Source organism: Struthio camelus, chromosome 13, assembly GCF_040807025.1.
Source record: "Struthio camelus isolate bStrCam1 chromosome 13, bStrCam1.hap1, whole genome shotgun sequence".
NCBI lineage: Eukaryota > Metazoa > Chordata > Aves > Struthioniformes > Struthionidae > Struthio > Struthio camelus.
The window spans coordinates 2126038-2145528 of NC_090954.1; the positions used below are offsets into that span (position 1 = coordinate 2126038).

At 39.9% G+C, this 19491-nt stretch overlaps 1 protein-coding gene across 1 annotated transcript; it reads left to right on the top strand.

The window, feature by feature from the left end:
• The first annotated feature begins 4437 nt into the window (after positions 1–4437).
• On the top strand, positions 4438–19273 carry ZCCHC10 (zinc finger CCHC-type containing 10). The gene is made up of 4 exons (XM_068959957.1): positions 4438–4650; positions 9168–9329; positions 13758–13799; positions 17432–19273. Exons 1-4 carry the CDS (start codon positions 4505–4507, stop codon positions 17697–17699), a joined length of 618 nt encoding a protein of 205 aa, XP_068816058.1. The 5' UTR covers positions 4438–4504; the 3' UTR covers positions 17700–19273.
• Positions 19274–19491: the final 218 nt, after the last annotated feature.

Sequence of the window (19491 nt, forward strand, 5' to 3'; positions counted from 1 at the left end):
TTGAGTAGGCAATTATTTAACATTCCTGCAAAAGCCTGGCATGTTCCTGACCTCCTAGGTGGACGGGACTTGATTCTGCTCTGATTTACACCCATGTATTATAACTGGAAGTGGGAAAGACATTACTGCAAGTCAAAGTGACAGAAAATAGAACAAAAGACCATCCCATACCTCAGTCTGTGTCTACATTGTGACTATTTAGAAAACCTTAGCCAAATTCAAAAGAATTGGCTTTTGAACTAAAACTAGTAACATGGAGCTTCGCGTGAGCTTGTTTTCTCTGCAAAGAAGCAAAGCAAACTAGTCAACACTGACGTACTACCTTAACGTATTACCTTGTGTAAACTCAAAGTTAGGGAAGGTACAACAGAGTAGAGGCAATATATTGCAGACAGGGTGTGATTCAAGTCTATTTACTGTATTCCTTATCACTGAGGTTTTTTTCTGCCCTACAGTCTTGCCTGAATAAGGACCTTCTGTGTTTCTCTCTCCCTCTCTCTGCCTTTTATTTTTTACTCATGCTGAAAATGCTAACAGTTCTATAAACAGGAATATGGTAATCAGTGTGAATGTCTTTTTAATATCTATGTCCGCTTTGGATTGTGCTTTAATTTCTAATTTTTTCAGGAAGGAATATGTGATATGACTGGCTTCTCTTTGGATATTTTCTTAAAGAGAGCTTGGGAGGAGAATACAGAATTTTAAAACGTCAAGTAACATTGTCTCTAGTGCTCCTGGTTTGTCATTATTTTCGTTCAGCATTAGCACTATTAACTACTTGACTGTTAGTCATTTTGGAAGATTCATCACAGTTTTGGGTAACCGGGATTAGAAGACAGCAGCCTTGGCAATGGAGGTTTAACCATTTATTCATGACATAAGCTCTTCCTAAGCCGTGGAAAGGGAGGTATGTTGGTTCTGACTACATTTCTCCTGTTCGGTGTACAGTCCCTGAACAACTAACGTGACACCTTTTCTTCATAAGCAGTACGTTTGCACAGAAAAGTGCTGGGGTGAAACCGTAGCGTAAACAGTCTCTCTGATGGGCTGACACACAGCGGCTCAAAGTCTGTGTCACTGAAGCTTCAATGCTTTCCCCAGATTTGTCTCCTGTGTCGTCTGTGTACCTCCTCCCTCTGCTGTGTAGAGCGGGGCACATTTTGGAAAGTAATTTCCTTGCCCAGCATATTTAGAAACAGGTTAATGATACTGCAACTTTAAATAGCAACCTAATGTGCAAAGGCAGGATTTATGGGCACAGTCAGTTCATTGAGTAGCAGCAGCTCCCCTGAACCGTCCCCAGCCCTTGCGAGTGAGCCCAGGGCTGTGCAGTGACTCTGCACATTCAGTCTGGAGGGCGCTTGAAGTCACCTTCTCTGGTATGTTAATCAGTGCCCTGGTGAATTACCTCTGAACGGAAAGAGAGGCTGTGAGATCCTGTTTTGGGTTCAAAAAAGTCTGCAGTAACCTGCAGACTTTGTAGTCACAAGAATACTTTCACATTGCCTCAGGTAGAAATATTTTAAGTGGATTGTTTTAATAAAAGTTATATCTTTGAAGTCTCTGTATAAGGAAAAGCCTATCTACTCTATGGAGAATTTTTTGCTTCTGAAGTCAGAAACCTTGTTATACTGGCAAATTTAGGGAAATTTAGCTCTGCTGCATTAACACACAGGTACTAGGGACAATCTAAATGGTATTAAGTATAACATAGATGTTGTTATCAGTTTATAATTTACTCTAAGATTTTAAGTGATACTCAGGTAAAAAAAGGATCAACAGACAGGAATTTATTATAAAGCATAGATTATTATAAATACCTACTCTCAGCTATTTCGCTTTTCTGAGAACATGTCTTAGAACAGTCCTAAAACAGGAAATTCTTCTGTCTTACTTTCTCCAATAAAAGTGAGATGCCAGACATCAAGATTCAAATACTGCAGCCAAACTCTATGCTGCGGAGAACAATCATTTATAACATGCCAGGTATCACACATCAGAATTTAGCTAAGCTGTCAGATATGACTAATCACAGGTTATCACAGAGAATCATCAGAAACAGGACGATGATTAGATACCAGACAAAGTGCCAGATATAGAAGAAAATAGGATGCACAGAGTAACAGCCACTAACCTAAGACATTACAATTACAGTGTTTGGGGACAGGAACTACCATAATACTCAACAATTAGTCACACAGTAATTAGTTCTGGTGAGTTGAAGTCATTTACATCTAACAGAATCCCTCAGTAAAGATACTTACCTTTCCAGTGAGATATTTAATTGATGCCATTGAACTCAGCAGATGTTGTTGTTACCATCGCTGTGATTACCAGTATTACGTGTGACACGCAGCAGGAAGTTCTGGCTCTAGTATCTCCTGGCTGTGTCCTGATCTTGCACCATCAGAAGTGTAGGACCTCTCTGCCTCATGCCTGCTAATTCAAATAAGACCTGGGATACTCATCATGTTAAAGCATCAGATTTATCAGAAAAGTAGTAGCTTATAAATGTTGTGTTACCTGAAAGAATGATGCAGAAGCATATTGATTGTTGGTGGAACACTGTACAGGAGCGAAAACATAGCACAATCTTATTGCTATATTAAATATGACAGATAAATATATTTTTTCTTATATGTCTGTGACTTACTTTAAAATATAAACTTATATAGGCATGTGTTCTCACTTCTGTTACATTCCTATTTTCCCTCCCCACAAATTCTGTTGTGCAATGTTCCCACCCTTCTACCTTGACTTGAGATAAGCGTAAGCTTTTCTGAGCAAGGGCTGTCTTTTATTGTATTTCTACAGTTCCTAACAGAGTATGGTCCTGATCCAACTGGTACAGTTGGATTCTAATTAACTTAAGAAAATATAATGCATGTTTTTGTATTATATATTAAATGAATGCCACCGACTCACAGGAAGCACACTTTAAAAAGCTACATAGCTGATAATAAACCACTATAAATTGGTAGCAGTCCATAAATTTCAGCAAATGTAAAAGCCCAGTGGAACAGCTGTTTAACTAATGTCAGTCATCCATATGATATGATAGTGCTGAATGAATACTGAAAACGGCTAGATATGATGTGCTTCCAGGATACTAATGTTAGGAGAAATCCCAGCTCAGCATTAAAAAATCTGTTTCCTTGAGGATTTTTGTAATGCAGATCCATATATTATTTTAACACTGATCTCATGAGACAACGATAAGTTTCGATACAGCAATTAAGAGGCAAATATATTAAACCAAATTCCCTGCTTCCCTGAATTTAGGATAAGGGCTGCTCTACCTGGGCCAGCTGGCAAAGACTCCCACGGGGCTGCCTGCCAGCTCTGCACAGTCAGAAAGCTCAGCCACTGCTCTTCTTTTCTTCTGTCCCTTGACCTCTCCTCCTATGCCAGAGGCTGTAAGGAGGTGACGTAGGAGCCAAAAATAACAGCTGCTGTTGGCACAGCTGGGGGACTTCACCCTCTTGGGCTGAGTGGGGTGGAGGAAAGACATTTGCCTTATGATTCCTAGATATATCTGAACTGTATTTACCGTCAAACACAGAACACATTGACTCATGCAGGGTCAACATGACTTATCAGCATCTCCAGTCTCTGAAAAGTGATTCGTATTTAATGTATTATTGAGCCATGGTTATGCATCCACGTGTGTAGCAGAATTAATCTTTTCAGTTATTCTGAGACGTTCTTTTTCTATCAGTGCAGGGTATAGAAACCTGAGCTGCTACAAATGAATGTGCTGGTAAACGCTTGCAACGTTTTAGCAGTACTAATTGGTTAAACTGCTCCTTTCTGAGATCTAGCTCTTGCGAACGTTTCTTGGGCTCCTTCATGGTATAACCAGAGAGCTATTACGCTTTCAAACTTTTCACGTACCTAAAGGTTCTTGGGAACTCATAGCAGGCTACCTTTAGGTGTGCTGGACTGCTTATGTGAAGGAAGAAAAGTAAAATTGCCCAACTCTTGCAACAACAGACGGGCCAGCTCAGTGGCTCAAGAAATTTTTCAGCGGCACCATGTCACCGGCTCTGTGGTTAGCGTTAGGTGACGGGATGGCATCAGGGGCTCTGCGGTGGTGCTGGGTGACGGGATGGGGTCGCAGGCTCTACAGGCTCTGTGTGTTGGTGCTGGGTGACGGGACGGCGCCAGGGGCTCTGTGTTGGTGCTGGGTGACAGGATGGGGTCGCAGGCTCTGCAGCTGGTGCCCTCCGGTCATAGTGAGGGATGGGTTGTCTGCTGCTGGGTTTAGATATTTCAAATACACCCATCCTAAGAAAAAGAAAAGCTATTAACTGGGAGGCAGGTTCCTGGGGGCGATGAAGGGTGGAAGATGGCGGCGAGGCCCCGAGGCGGCGGTTGGCCGGGGCCGCCGGGGCCGGCACTTCCGGCATCCCGCGGGCACCATGACAACGCGGGAGGAGACGAGACGAGCGGAGCGGCGGTCCTCGCGGTGCGTCCTCTCTGGCCGCGGGATGCCTCGCTCTCCATGGCAGCGACGCCGTCCTACCCAATAGGGAGGGAGGAGGAGGAGGAGGCAGTGGCCCGGCATGCAGCGCGGCAGCCCGCCTCACTTCCCGCCCGGGCCGCTAAGATGGCGACTCCCATGCACCGACTCATCGCTCGGAGACAGGCGTGAGTGCGGCGGGCGGCCGAGAGGCGCCCCGAGGCGGGGGAGCGGCCGAGGGGCGGCTGCGGAGCCGGGGCGGGGGCTCTGGCCGTGGGTTCCCCGAGCGGGGGCCTCCCCTGCCCTCCCCCCGGCTGTGGGGCCCCCCGGCTCTCTTTTGGGGCAGTTTCGTGCAGAGCAGACGCCCTTCACGGGTGCCCCGCTGTTGGCAGCGTGGTGCTGCGGGTGGGTAAGGGAAACGCTCCCAAGTGAGGCTTGGCTCATCCTGTTAACCGGGCTGAGACTCTCTTCGTTTCGGAGCTGACAGGGTTAAGACCGTATATGGTGTTTTGGGCTCCCTGAACCTGAAGGGTCCCGTGTTTTTTGTAAGAGTTGCGGAATTAGTGATTTCTGGCTCCATCTTGCGCAAGGTGGAGGCTTTAGAGGGACTTGAGATAGCAAACATAAGCTTATGTTTGCTTTCTTGTTTAAAAACAAAACAAAAAACCAAAAATTGTGTGTGTCCTCTGCAGCAGAGTGCAGGAGGTTTTCTCCCTCTGTTGTAGGGAGTTATGGTGATTTAAAGAATTAATAAAATCATTACAGTGAAATGATCAAAAATGAAAGCAGGATTCCTGAAAAGGAAAGGCAATCTCCCCATTGACTAAAACTTTCCCTTTCGTTGCTGTTAACGCCAGTTAGCAACTATTTGGGAAAAGGCTGCCTTATGGGTTTAGCATGTCGTCCCTTTCAGTGAAGCGTATAAGACCTTGTGATGCAGGTAGGCACAGGTCTTATCGTGTCACTCTTGTCAGTCAGGTGTGGGGGGGACCAAATAATTTCTGGCTTCACATTATAATATGTTTAGTAAATTACTAAAAAAAAAACCCGGGGTGGGGAGGGGAGAAAGCAAGCACCCTTTACTCAGTTATGCTTATTGCTTTTGGGTGATTCTCTAAATATCGGGGAGATCTGATTGCCAAATGCTGAAATGAGGAAAAGCCAATGTTTTTTGATTACTGACATTAAGTAAAGCAGATGCCTGTGTTCTACTGCCGTGTTTTGAGTTTTTGGGTTTTTAGGGAGGGGGTTTGTTCTTAGGGATTTTTTTGGCTGATCATAGCATTAGAAACAATATGGATGGTTTTTGCTGCCTCTTTACTTTTTCATTAGCTAGTATAATTCGTTTCTTACTTTCCAATGGAAAATATACTTGGAATGTCAAAGTACTTGCAGAATACTTGTTTTTTTTAAGTTGCTATTTTATATTGGTCATAGAATGATTTCTTAGTGCGTGTTATTTCTCCATGTGCTTGATGAGAATTGCTGAGTTGTACGTCTGCCAAGACTTGCTTCTAGGTTGTGATAATTGATCTGTGTGAAAAGTTTGTTTTAGTCTTGAGCTTTTAATTACTGTTAAAACTTGTCAGTGTTGACACTGTCTTTACAAATCTGTAGTTCTTGAGCTATTTTGATCTGTTCTTCCTAATTATTAATAATTAATAAGTAATTATTACTTCCTGTAATTGCTTATTATATTGCTTTTAGGATTTTATCTTAACATTTTAGTTTGCATAGAATTGTCTACATCGGTCAGGTGAATAGCATTAAAGCCTTGGAAATGCTGAATTATATTATTGTTGCTTTGACTGCCCATTCTGTTCCTATGGTCTGGGCTGGCCTGAGATACAAAGCAACAAAACGTAAATGTTTTTCTATCTTGATTAAGAGGATGAGAGAGTTCTCGTTCTGCTCATGTGTAATGACTGCATCAGAGTCAGAAGTCCAAGGCAAGAATTACACCGGACGCTTTCCTAGTAAAGAAATAAGTTACCGGTTTTGTCCCAGTTTTCTTTGCAGTGGTTTAATACTAGCAAAAATCAAAATGTAAATGTAGTTTGTGTGTTTAAAAAAGTTTTTGTTGCAGTAGTTCACTTGTATTTGTCTTCTCAGTGTAAACTTTCCTACATGCTAAAGCTTGCTGCGTTCTTGTGTGAATGAATAATAGGTATATAAAAACAGTAACATGTTTTGAGCATACCTGACGAAGTGAAACATCGTGTTTCTGTCCTTAGTGTTAGGGTACAGCCTTAAACCTACCTGAATGTTATTTGGAAAGGAAAAGAAAAAGGGATGATTTTTGTGTGTGTGTGTGTGTATGAAACTTAAATCAATTTCCCTGCAGCACATGTGGTATACTTCATTTATTTTAAGAGCAGGCCCACAACTAAACATTTTTTAATTTTATGAAGCCTTTCAAAGCACCTGTTACATTATTTGTACTTTAACCTCTTCTTTCAAGGGTGCTGGAGTGTGAGGTGGTTAATGTTTGGGCATCCTTAGATGCACCCGGAGGAGCGCTGCTCATCAGCAGCAGTGTTTTAAGTATAGTTTGTAACCATTCAGGAATATTTTGCTTATGTTTGTCTAAGTACCACACTTACAGTCTGTTGCTTATCCCTTTGCTATCTAGAACCTCACTTGTTCTACAGTTTTATTTGTTGATTGAAATGAGCTAAAGTTCTGGTCTTTAAAAACCTTTTCTGTGTTTGTTTTTTGTTTAACATAAACAAGTGGACTTATGGTCTAAATGAGGTACTATTTTGTTTAAGGCAAAGTGCATCTTGCACAGTGTGACGGTTATTCAGATACTCTTTTGCAGGCATTCAGAAGAGTTTTGTGTATTGTTCAAGATGTCTTTTAGGACACAGGAAGAAGATGGAACTTAAACCATTCACAAGACCTTGTGTGTGGGTTTTGTTTTTGTTTTTTCCCCTCAGGACTAAAAGTGTTGTTTCCTGTTGAAGTCAGAGTTAATTGTGCAGAGTTGATTGCAAGTTTAATTAGTTCTTTAGTCCTGATTTACATCAATGTTTCTAAGGCTAGACTATGAAGCCAAATAAACTTGGCATTGAAAGCAGGATGGATGTTCATAACAGGACTAATCAAGATACAACACAGCTGTTACAAGGAGCTAGAGTTGAAGGAGACTGCAATTCATACGTTATCTTGAAGAGCAGCACTCCACCCCTTCTGAGGGCAGAGCGTTCACTATTGGTCTGTCACACTGCACTCTCTAAATACTAAATGTACAGTCGAGGAGCTTCCCCCTATCTGAGACAGAGCTGTTAATTTCAGATCGTTTAGATGGGCTGCCCTTGCGGAATGAATGTTTTGGTGTTGGAAAAATGGTAGAAGGTGGAAATAAATTACAGCAATTACAGCATTCGCAGTGAACGGAGCGGGAGCTGCAAAATCCTGATTTTAAAACTAGCTGTAAAATTGATCTGTGGTATGATCTTGAGTGAGTCGCTTGACCTCTGTGTGAGTTTCCTCATTTGTAAAGGAGGTGGGTGTCTGTGAGAACATAAAAAAAAAAAAAAAAAGTTTTTGCAGAACTTCAGAATGGTGTAAAGTATGTGCGGTGTTTTTTTTCTTTGTGTGTGTGTTTTGTAAGGCAGACCCCCTTGCCCCCTCCATATTCTGGCAAAGTATTGCATCACAGTATGAAAACTGAAATGTGGATGTAAAAATGCTTGCTAATACTTCGGATATTCGGATGGTAAAGATTGCTAAGTAAAGTCTTGCACGATACGCTTTTCACCAAGGAAGCAAGAACCTGATTGTTCTTACAATAAGCCTTCTGCCAGGCTTTAATAAATTTTATTAGAAGTCAGGTAATGCACTAATAGGAGCAGCTCTGTTTGACTTGCACAGAGTCCTAGATTCTTTGTGAGAATTTGACGGTGTTTTTGGCACCTGAGTGTTAATTTCTAGGAAATGGAAATGAAGCTGCCCAAACTTTGCAAACAGTGATGTAGAGCATCATTTCAATTGCTTATCTCAAGAAAATCCAGAAGCATGTGCAATTACTGGGTGATAACAAATTGTATGTAGCATGATAATTCCCAGTGGCTGTTGTGTGATTATATCCTATAATACTGAAAGCTGTGCCAATTGGGTTGACGAGAATGGGATGTTGCTGATGGGGTTAATCTTTGTTTGCTGACAGGGAACGCTCCTATTAAGCAACTTAAACATTTTGAAGAACGCTGAAGGTTTGGAAGGGAATGGGAAGTTATGGACTCTTAAGAGTGAGGGAAGATTGCAAGTTGGCTAGCCAGAAGCTTTTAGAAAAATGAAGTGAAATTGGGGCGTAGTGGATCAGTGTGTTGACCGCTGATATCGGTAATTCAACATTTGCTACTTCAGCAGAAGATGACTATGCTGAAGCTCTGCAATAGAGGAAGTATCTCTTTGTTTGCTTTGATAAACAGTTGATGTGAGAATATTTTAATAATTGGAGCTGCCTGTGTCTGGCAAAACTCAGTGTGTAACTGTAAACTTGTACCTCTCCAGTGTTTGATGTTACTGTTCTTGCCCTAATTTGGGAAACGTAATAGCTAACGCACTGCTGAACATCAGTCTGGTTTAATCATAACTACATATGCTCTTAAGAATCTGTATGCTAAAAAGTAATTCATATTTTTTCAATAGGTAGAACAGACTTGGAATCAGTCACTTAAGCAATTCTGCATTTTTATAGGGAGGCAAACAAGCAGCATGTAAGATGTCAAAAGTGTTTAGAGTTTGGACACTGGACGTATGAATGTACAGGGAAGAGAAAATATCTGCATAGACCTTCGAGGACAGCTCAATTGGCGAAAGTTCTTAAAGAAAAAGAAAAGCAACTGTTACTGCAACAAAGGTAAGACGGGCAGGATGAAAATTTCCAGTTTATAAATAAAAATGTGGGTTTGTATGTTGATGGGAAAGATAGTCTTGGACCACTCTGTCTTCTTTCAGGTTGTATGATACCTGTTGATATTAAAACTGTTGCATATGTCAGGCAGTACCTGTACACTCAGGTCCCACAAAATTAAGGGGCTGTTTGTTAACATCTGCCTGTCTAAAACAGGCCAACCTATAGACTTTATAGTGCATCTTGAAATGAAAAAGCGCACTAGGCTAAAGTTAAAATAGTTGGAGCCTTTATATTACGGAATACTGTTTCCTGAATTCCTCAGTTATGTGGCTTTACGTATTTATGTGGAAGTAAGAAAAGTTTGGTGTGAGGACTGTAAGCGTATTTAGAAAAAAAGTGATTCTTTCACTTTTGCTCAGATTTGCAGTTAGACTATGCAGACTTAAACCCTGGGTGCTGCCTGACAGTGGATCTATGCCAGGAGTGCGGTTCCTGTATATAGCTCATTATGAGGTGAAATGATTAAACTGGTGCATGAGAGGTGCATCATCAGGTATTCTCAGCTCTATATTTTTTCATTGAATTTACGTTCTTTCCCTTTTTGACATCTGAGAGTGGGGAAGATATCTGCAGTTAAACAGAAAAACCCAAGCAAACTTCTGCGTTAATGTGAAATGTGATTTCCTTTCCACTTTATTCTGTGGATAAACTTTAATTGTTTAACTTGGGAGAAGCATTAAACTTTTGTGCATTTAATCTGAAGTATTTTTGAAGAAGAACTGAAGTAATTTAACTGGAACTTCCAGAGCAAACATAGGAATACTTCACGTCATTTCTGAAATGACAATAGTGTGTGACCAGCACACTATTGGTGTGTTCCCCTGCACTGCTGCTGTAATAGTGAGACTGCTACTGGGTGTCTTGATGTGTTAAACACCATGCTGTGGTATTGAAAGCAATTCTACACAATGCTTCATCAAGCCAGCTGAAATCCAAAAGTACCACATGTTGAAAACATTACAGCTGCGGCTTCCTCTGTCAGTCGCTTATGACTTTGAGTCTTTGTTTCTGGGCCTGCAACTTGCTATGATGTCTCTGCGGAAGGGTGAAACTTTCTTTCGAATCCCAGCAGAGCTGTCTCTCTCTGGAGATAAACAAAGATTTCTGAACTTAAACAGAATCTAAGCAAAGATATCACCATTTTTAAAGATGGTGAAGTAGGGGAAGTGTGTGTGACTGACCCTGTGCTCTTAGCCTTTAAAAAAAGATTAAAGAAAATACCTTGGTACTAAAAAGGTAAAAACTTGGAATGAGGCTCCTCAAGCGATGAACCTCTGCCTATTTCGTACCTTGCAGAACTGTGGGTGAAAGTCACAGAAGGAAAGTTCACCCTAGTGTTCAGTGCGCCCACTTAAAATTGTACTTCTTTCTAAAGAAAAGAAGACAAAGTTGTACTATGAGAAATAGCTGTGAAGGATCTTGATAGGCTTGCCTGATCTCAGTATTCAAAATCTCTCACCTTTCATATGGGGATATGAGCTGTGTAAGTAGGAAATTTGCTTTTATTGGCTCTTTCCTAAGTTTTTGCTCTTCAAAAAAAGTTAAGTAGCATACCTATGGATGTAAAACCAATCTATATAGGACCTAAATGAAGTAATTCTGTTTCTAATTTTCTAGAACCATTTTGTATTGAATTATTTACCATAGTCTTGGAGTGGTAAGCAACACCAGTTGACAAAGAGAAAAGTAATATATCATACTAGTTTTCCATTAAATTCCTATTTGAGTTTTCCATTCAGCCCTTGCAGTAGCTGAAGAGGTTGCTACCTTAGCCCCACTGAGGGACAGTACCGTTCTCAGCCATTGCGGCGAAAATTGCTGAGGGTTGGGCAACACATCCTCTGTTGCTTGCAACATGCAGCTCAGTATGTTGGTTGTAGGTTGTTATTATTACCAGGATGTGAGCTGTGGAAGTGTTCACACCTCTTGCTCTGTCGTCTTGCTGGGGAAGGCAAATAGGTGGTAACCCCTGTCTGACTTCATCAGCTGTTGCAGCTGGGACAGGAATATGAATCAGACTGCTGAAATAATTACTTAAGAGGAAGAGCAGGACAGTCCATTAGCTTGGCTTAAGAGTATTGTTTGGTATATATAAATATTTTTAATGAATTCTGATCCAATGAGTAATTATGAAGTTAATCCGCTCCTCTAGGATAGGGTAGAGGATATCCTAGTATGAGGATAGGATAGAAAATGAGTATAGGATAAGAAATTGGGAGCGCTTAAACGCTAAAATATACTGCCTTTGAGGGCAGAATTTGGAACAGTTTTTCAGAGAATCAAGATTTTTAAGGCAAAGCTTGAGTTTAAGACTCAGTACAGGAAGAGAACAATGAAATAATCTACTTCTATCAAATTCTGCAGGGTAGAATGGGAGTATAGTTAACTGAGGATGAAAAAACTTGCTGCCTAGCCGTTGTGCCTAAATCTAAGTATAGGAGGATTTTATATAGGCGTTATAGGACTGTCCAATCCCTGTGCCCAATAGAGTTTTTCTGCCCTTAAATCAAGCAGTTAGACCACAATGTGAGGAATATGTGGTGTGGAAACTTACCTCATAAAAGGCTGCCTAAATATCCTTTAGACAAGAGCAGTTTTCAAACCTGGTTGAACTGGGCTGGATTCACACCGGTTACAGGGTCATAAGCTCTCTGAGGCTCATTAACTGTGCCTTGAGGCATCCAGTTCATTGGATACCAATATTACACTTTCGAGAATGGAGCTTATTCTTCACAGAAAGAATAACTTGAAGGAAGGCAAGGTGAGAGCATGCTTAATCCTTAGTGATATGACTATGTTGAAGCAGAACCAGAAAGCTTGAGTTTTATTCATGGTTCTGAGAGCACTGCAGGGAGTGCTTGACTAAGCACAGTGAAACGGGTTTGTTTGATCTGCAGGGACTGACCACTTTCGGTTGTCTGGTTCCATACAGTAGCTAACTCATTAATTTATGAATATGTTAAACACTAGAGGGTGGCAGAGACCTATACCGTGTTAGCCTGGGTTAGTCACCTACTCAATTAGGTCCTTTCTTCTGAAAGGTGTTTTGGGTTCTAACTCTATCTACCTTGTTATCTACCTATCGACCTTGTTCAGCCTCTTACCTGTGAAATAGCTGGTTACCTATGTTACCTATAATAAGGTTATATTATCTATATTATTACCTATATTACCTATATTAAGGCCTTATATGCCTTAATAATACAAATAGTAAGAAAATTCTGTAAAATGGGAGTGATAATAAATTGGTTCTAAGTTCAAAGAATCTTTCTCTTGCCTACAGAGGATATTTAGGGAGTGAGGAGAACTCTCCTCTATAATAATTTACCAGTTGTATGAAAATCTCATTTTGTTGACATACAAATGGCATTGAGGAACTTTCATTGAAATATAGTGCAGTTTACATTTAACGTTCTCTTCTTTTACCCTTTTCTGGAATCTTTACCAACACAGACTGCTTTATAATTTCTAAGTTAAAGTATACTTGTAGGCGCTCGCTTTTATTTCTGTGCGCTTAAGGTGGCTTCCAGTAATACTTTTTTCAAGTGAAATCTATCTTAGTTTGTGGAAGAACGTACAACTTCCTCACAAATCAGTGGCGTGTTAAGCATGTGCTAAGAATATGCTGTGGGACAACTTTAATCATACAGGTACATTCCAGGTTGAATTAAGTGCTGCGGCTAATGCACTTTCTGCAATGGATTAAGAAGAGGATGTGAGTGAATTTAAACCCAAAGATTGTTTTGTATATAAAACCAAAAAAAAAAAAAAAACCCTTCCAGATGTGAGAACTGGTAAAATCTCTTCAAGAAAGTGTTGTGTTTAGAAGCTTTCTTCTCCAGAGTTTGCCACTAAAACTTTGTGAGTGTATGAATACCTGAGAATCTGGAAGACAAATAGCTGGAAAGCATGAATAGAAGTAGACTGTTCTGTCTCTGTGGTACCTGAAAGACATACATTTAAAAAAGTCCTACAGACTGATTCAGTCTCTTAGACCTTTGTTTCAATCAATTCAGTTATTGCTGAATGGGGGTACATAGAAATTTTTTGCGTATTTCTTCCCCCCTGCTTTTCTCACCCCCAAATTGTGTTATCCCTTTAATATGAAGAGTAGAGAAGAGTAAAGTGTGTTTAATACAGAAAAGTAGGGGTGAATTGCAGACTTCTTTTCCTGGATTTGTAGGGATTGTCTTCCTTCTGGGTTGAGAAGAGGCTGAGATAGAGAGAGATGCCTAAGGAACCTTGGACAGTGCAGCTCTCTGTCAGTGGGATACCAGTTTTCTAATATTAAACTCAACTCCATTGTGCTGCTATTTATTTAATTTTCCTACCGCATTAATCAAAGCCATTGTTTTTCCCCCTCTTAATTAGCACTGGAGAAAGTACTGCAGAAAGGAAGACCAAGAAAAAAAGGTACGTGGGGAACGATAACAAATTGTGCAGCTATTTCAGTGTGTGATCTTGCACTCATTTTTGCAGTTGGCAATGTGGAAGGGGGTGCGTGGGGAAACTGAAAATGAACACTGCAAATGCAGATTTGATTTTACTGCTTTTAGTCTGTTACGGGCATTTGAATGACAGATATTTGAGTTTTTCCTCCCTGTCCAAAAGGTCTAAATTTGTTGTGTTTTGCTTTCTTCCTTACTGCTCACCCTCTCTATGATCTTGCTTTAATAGTAAAAAAAAAAAAAAAAAAAAAAAACTTGTTATTTCTGCCTCAAAGTTCATGAAGTGTACTTTAAACAATTGTGCAAGAACAGCATACTGTTTTCTAATCTGCGATTGCTCCACCTACCCATCTTGCTCTTCCTTTTGTTGTGCTCATTCCCTTCCCTTAACAGCTGTCTCCCTCAAAGTTTGTCTAGAGAATGAATTGAAGTATCTTTATAAAAAACAAACAAACAAAAAACCCCCACACACCTAGGAACTAAATCCTCCATTCCCCACCACCACCAAAAGAGAAGAAAATCCTAATTTGAACCAAGAACTTTTAACGCTATTCCCACTGTAAATGTGTAGTACTGTTAGCTCGGGAATCTACTTAAATATTTATTAGTAAAACCCTTTCAGGATCAGCTAGAACCCTGGTTGCAATATGTGTGCTAATCATGTCATGAGTTTTACCTTCAGGGGATGACTGTACAGTAATGGCATCATTGGCGTCTCTGCACTTAGTTGGCTGTCCCCCTGCTTTGTAAAAACAGTTTGCAAAAAATTTTTAAGAACTGGACCTTTTGTTTTTGTGTCAATCATTAAATAGGCCGGAGCAGTTTCTCTAAAACATGCCTTTATTTTAGGCTATTGCGTTGTGTGGCTTTACTAGAATACTTCCTGGCCAGGGTCTTAATTCTACTATCAGAGTAAGTTTTATCAAAGACTCCTTTCTCAATAGTGCTGCTTATGTTGGAATTACTGAGGACTAGTGAGATTGTAAATTATATGCACTTTAAACGATGTAATTCGGATGTCTGCCTTGCTCAGGTTTCTCATGCTGAAGTCCTCTATCTGGCATAATGATTCTCAGACTATTTGATTACTAACCCAATATAAAATGAAGGAGGAAAAAACCCCACAATTTATTTGTGGAGGATTTTGTTTGATTTTTTTTTTCTTAAAGTCTTTAACTTTTTTAGGTTTGATTTATTATCTTGTTTTTGTGCAAGCCTAGAATCCATCAATATACTTCATTTCCAGATTATATGCAACTTATATTTTTACTGTGATGCAGGAAGAATTAAATGCATAACACTCGGTAAAGCATTACTATTGCACATGCAAGTTCCAGACTGAAGAAATGCGAAAATTGAGATTCCAGCAGCAGTGAGCACTAACCTTTTGCATACTGTATGTTTGTTTTGATATAAACAGTAACAAGTAACCTACAGGCTTAACCAGAAAAACAGGAACAGGCAAAACTGCTGTTACAGTCTTGTACCTTAGGTGGCATAGAGCTTTCTTCTGGGTACATGTTAGCTTCATCATTCCTATATGGTGTACTTGGGTTCTTAATCGCAAGCCCCTTGATGCTTAAATCGCATCTGATTCTACCTGTCTGAAGAGTTAAAATCCTGTCCTAATTCATTTGTTCCCTGAGGCACCCAGCTGTGATTGTGCCCAGAACTGCAGCTTTAAGTACAGTGTTTAAAAACACCAGGGATTGTTGGATGATTCCGATAGAGTTAGAAAGGAGGAAGCCTCGGAGGAGGGTGGCAGAAAGCAGGCGTTCCAGAACGCAGCACTGGGTCCACAGTTGGTGCATGGAATCATGAGACATTCGGGAGCTTGTTTTGAGGAGAGTGAATGCTGGTCTGCTGAGAAACTTTGTGGGCTTCCAGTGGTGCAACAGACCCCAAAATCGGGGATCTACCAGTGTACAGCACCTGGAGTGTCATGCTATTTCATCTTGTCCCAATTACATAGGCAAATTTTATTTGTTCCACTGTCCATTTTTTTTTCTTTTGCAACTGCTAATTGGCCACATACTGCATCACCTTCTGAAAACAAGCATCTGTGTTTGTTTCTCTTGGAGAGCGATGGCTAGATCTATGAGAGAAGAATGTTAAGTGTTATGTTCTGATGGTGCTGTGAGTGGATCTCAGTGCATGGCCTGAATATTGGAGGCCCATGGACTGTTCCTATGGGATATGTGAAAGGTGGTTAGGAAGAGAAAGTTCAAAGTCCTGTTCTTGTTCAAGGCAGCCTCTGACTGATTCTTATCTCTATAAATGAGCCTGCACCTCTAATGAAACTGCTTTTGTTGAAACTACTGCTCTGTTTAGCAGTTCCCCCCACAAAGGCTAAATGCCCCTTTAAAACGCATTTCTACTAGTTTCATTATTTTATTTTTCTAATTGTGAGACTTTTTGCCAACAGTAAGCTTGTGTTTAACCAGCCTGTATGGATTTTTTTATTAAACAGACATTATGTCTGTACACACACAGATAACAGATGCCAGATGTATTGTAAAAACTTCAGTGGTTCATAGCTTAATACCTGCATCTAGATTTGTCAGTTGACATGAGTATGACTATTATAGCCTTAACCTACGCACTTCCTGAGTTATGTTTAACCAAATCCTCAAATAAAACAATTAAACTTTCTAATGGAAAGAAGAGTCTGCATTATTATAGCTAGCATTTTTGCACGCTGTCAGAGTGATATTCAGTTGACTTAGTTGGTGGGAAGGTAGGAATGAATTAGTACCTTTACACTTTGCTTGAAGAAAGATCTATGGGAGAATTTAATTGTATTTTCTTGGCGTTCATACTATATTGTTCATTCAAAGACCATAAAATTTCAGTAAAGGCTGCATCTTTTTAATGGGAAAGCTAGTAATTTTTTTACATTAGTATGAAAAAAACCTAAGTTGTAGAGCATGCAGAAATCCATGGCATATCTACTTTCCAATATTCACAATTCTGTCTTCTTACTGGGCTTCCCCAGGGACATCTACCCCTCCTTCCCCACCCTGAAAGCTTAGGCATCCTGTGATGGCAGGTAGGTTGGGTTCTCTTGCCATGAGTAATCTAAGAACAGTCTCTGAATACAATTCTAACATTTGTGAAGTCACTGATGAAAATTCCATCAACTTTAACATAGTCAAAATTTCACTCCTCATTACAGTGATGTGCCAGGGAACTGATCTTTAATTTTCCCCAAGGCTTTAGTGGTATATGACATTCATGTTTTTCCTGCAACTTTGTTCTTCTAGCTAGCTCTGTCAGCGAAGACAGCCGTTACTATGAATAAGACCCTGCCAACTTTCAAATTTAACTTTTTCCTGTAGTCCTGTTTTGGCTTTCACGTTGTCCAGGACAATTTACTTCACCTGCATGGTGTCACTCTGCCATTGCTGAAACAGAAAAAATGTCTTTGTTCAGAAAGGAAGGGGGAAGAAAAAAATGTTGGTTCTCCTTAAGATTGAGTCAGGCCTGGAAACTTTTAGCCCAAATAATTGATCTTTGAATTATACCAGAGTATGAAGAACACTCTCTAATGCTGTCTCTGGCCGGCCTGTTCTCATCTGTGTATTTGTTTTCTTTCAGATCTAAAAGTGTGACCAGTTCCAGCAGCAGTAGCAGTGCCAGTTCAGCTAGCGATTCCTCATCTGACAGTGAAGACTCCTCTACCTCTTCTTCTGATGAAGACAGTGACAGTGATGAGAGCTCCTCTACTTCCTCATCCTCTCCCTCTTCAAGTAGTACTTCCTCTTCTTCAGAGTTTGAAACAGATTCTAGTTCCTCCAGCAGTAGCAGCAGCAGCACAGACAGTAGCTCTGATGATGAACCACCAAAGAAAAAAAAGAAGAAATAGTGTGGTACAGTGTAGAACTGATGTTAGTGAATGAAAACATTCTTCAAAGATGTTTTGAACACGTTATTGCCAAACAGTTTAACTGGTCAACGTTTCTACGGCTAAAACTTTCTAAATGTTTTGCATAGTTGGTCATATGACATAAAAGGTATTAAATGGCATGTGAGACTTATTGAAAGAGTATTTTTGTGGTTAATCCTTTTATGGAAAATTTTACTTTTTTAGTTTAAAAAAAAATCTATCATCAGATTTGTTTATATGAGCTAAGGTCCAGTAACCCTGATGTTTACATGATGGAAAGCAAAAGCTTTTTGTTGCAGATCATGCTGTGCATCATATACTACAATTCTGGTTTTGGCAGTTTCACTTACATTTAGAAAACCCTCTAAACTGTTTAGAAGCAAAAGTTGTACACTGCTGGCTGTAGAGCACTGTCATTGTTGAAAGTGAATGCACAATGTTGCACACACGGGACTTCCATTTCACTGTTAACAAATGTATTATTTGCTGCTGAGCTTTTTTTCTGATGGCTTTTCCTGATGCTTCCAGGTTGAGTCTTAATTGCAACGTAAACTTTTAATAGTGCTCATTTGTTAATGATCAATATACTACTTGTCCTATGTACAAAGGCTTTAGTCTTCAACTTTGCCTGTATCCTTAGCTCATATATTTGTAATACTCTCGGAGACAAAGAATGTCTCTTGCAGCAGCCTCTGTGTGAGAAAGAGGAGCGGTGCATAGTGGAAGAATTATGACTGATGCTGCTTAGGAGTTTCATCTTTGTGCCTTTTTTGTAAACGTGTCCTAGTGAGAGAAGGGCTTGAGTGGGTGTTTTTCAATACTCAATTAGCTTTCCGTACAGAAGATGGCCAATAAAACTGGAGAGAGAGTAGTAACAAACAAAAACAGGCCCTGTTTTCACAGAGAGAGGAGAGAAAGGCTATTTTCACTGGATGCTCAGTAAGAAAAGGAGTCACCTTTAAATAGAGTTCCCAAAGGAAGATGTTTCTCTTTTGATATTTTTGCAAAAAAAAATTGTCGTGTAATGCAAGATTATCAATCCGTGTTGTTGGGCACATGGTGGCTGGCGTTATAGTCTGCAGTATTATCAGTCTGTTATTTCTATGTAACAAAGTGTACACGTGTCTGTGAAAATCCAGCATGGGAGAAGCAAGTTAGTGCAAAACAACAGCAACAACAAAATCCGAACATACTGCAGAACGTTTATTGCTGGTTGCAAAATGATCCTAATTTGCTCTTTTGGTGGATTTGAGCAGTTGGCAGTAGTGTTTTAATTAGTGATGCGGTCTCCTAAATTTCTTATTGTTGGAGTTCCCTTTTTTTGGGAGGGGGCATCACACGTGGAAGAATTCTTAAATATCCTGGTTTAGGTAAAATATAGTAACTAAACTATTTTTTATATTTTTATGGAAAAAGTAGTGTGTAGAATTACTTTTGAATAAACTGTGCTTATATTTAAATGTTTGAAAATATGTATGTTGTACGTTTTGGTCTGTAATCATTACTGTGTTTTACAGAACACTCCAGACTGTAAATAAAATTACTGGAAAATTGTTTAAGTCCTCTTGAGCGAATGTACCATTCAATGGGAAAAGTTAATAAATTATTAAACAGTGTTTGTTAAGCTCATACTTACTGCCAATCCAAACCAAAGTGATATAGTAGTAGTAATTAAGTGGAAAAAATAAAACCCTCTGGAAAATAGGACAACTTGTAGTGCAGTGTGTAGGGCCATCTCCTGCTGTTTCAGCAGATGGTGTGTGGTGTCTGA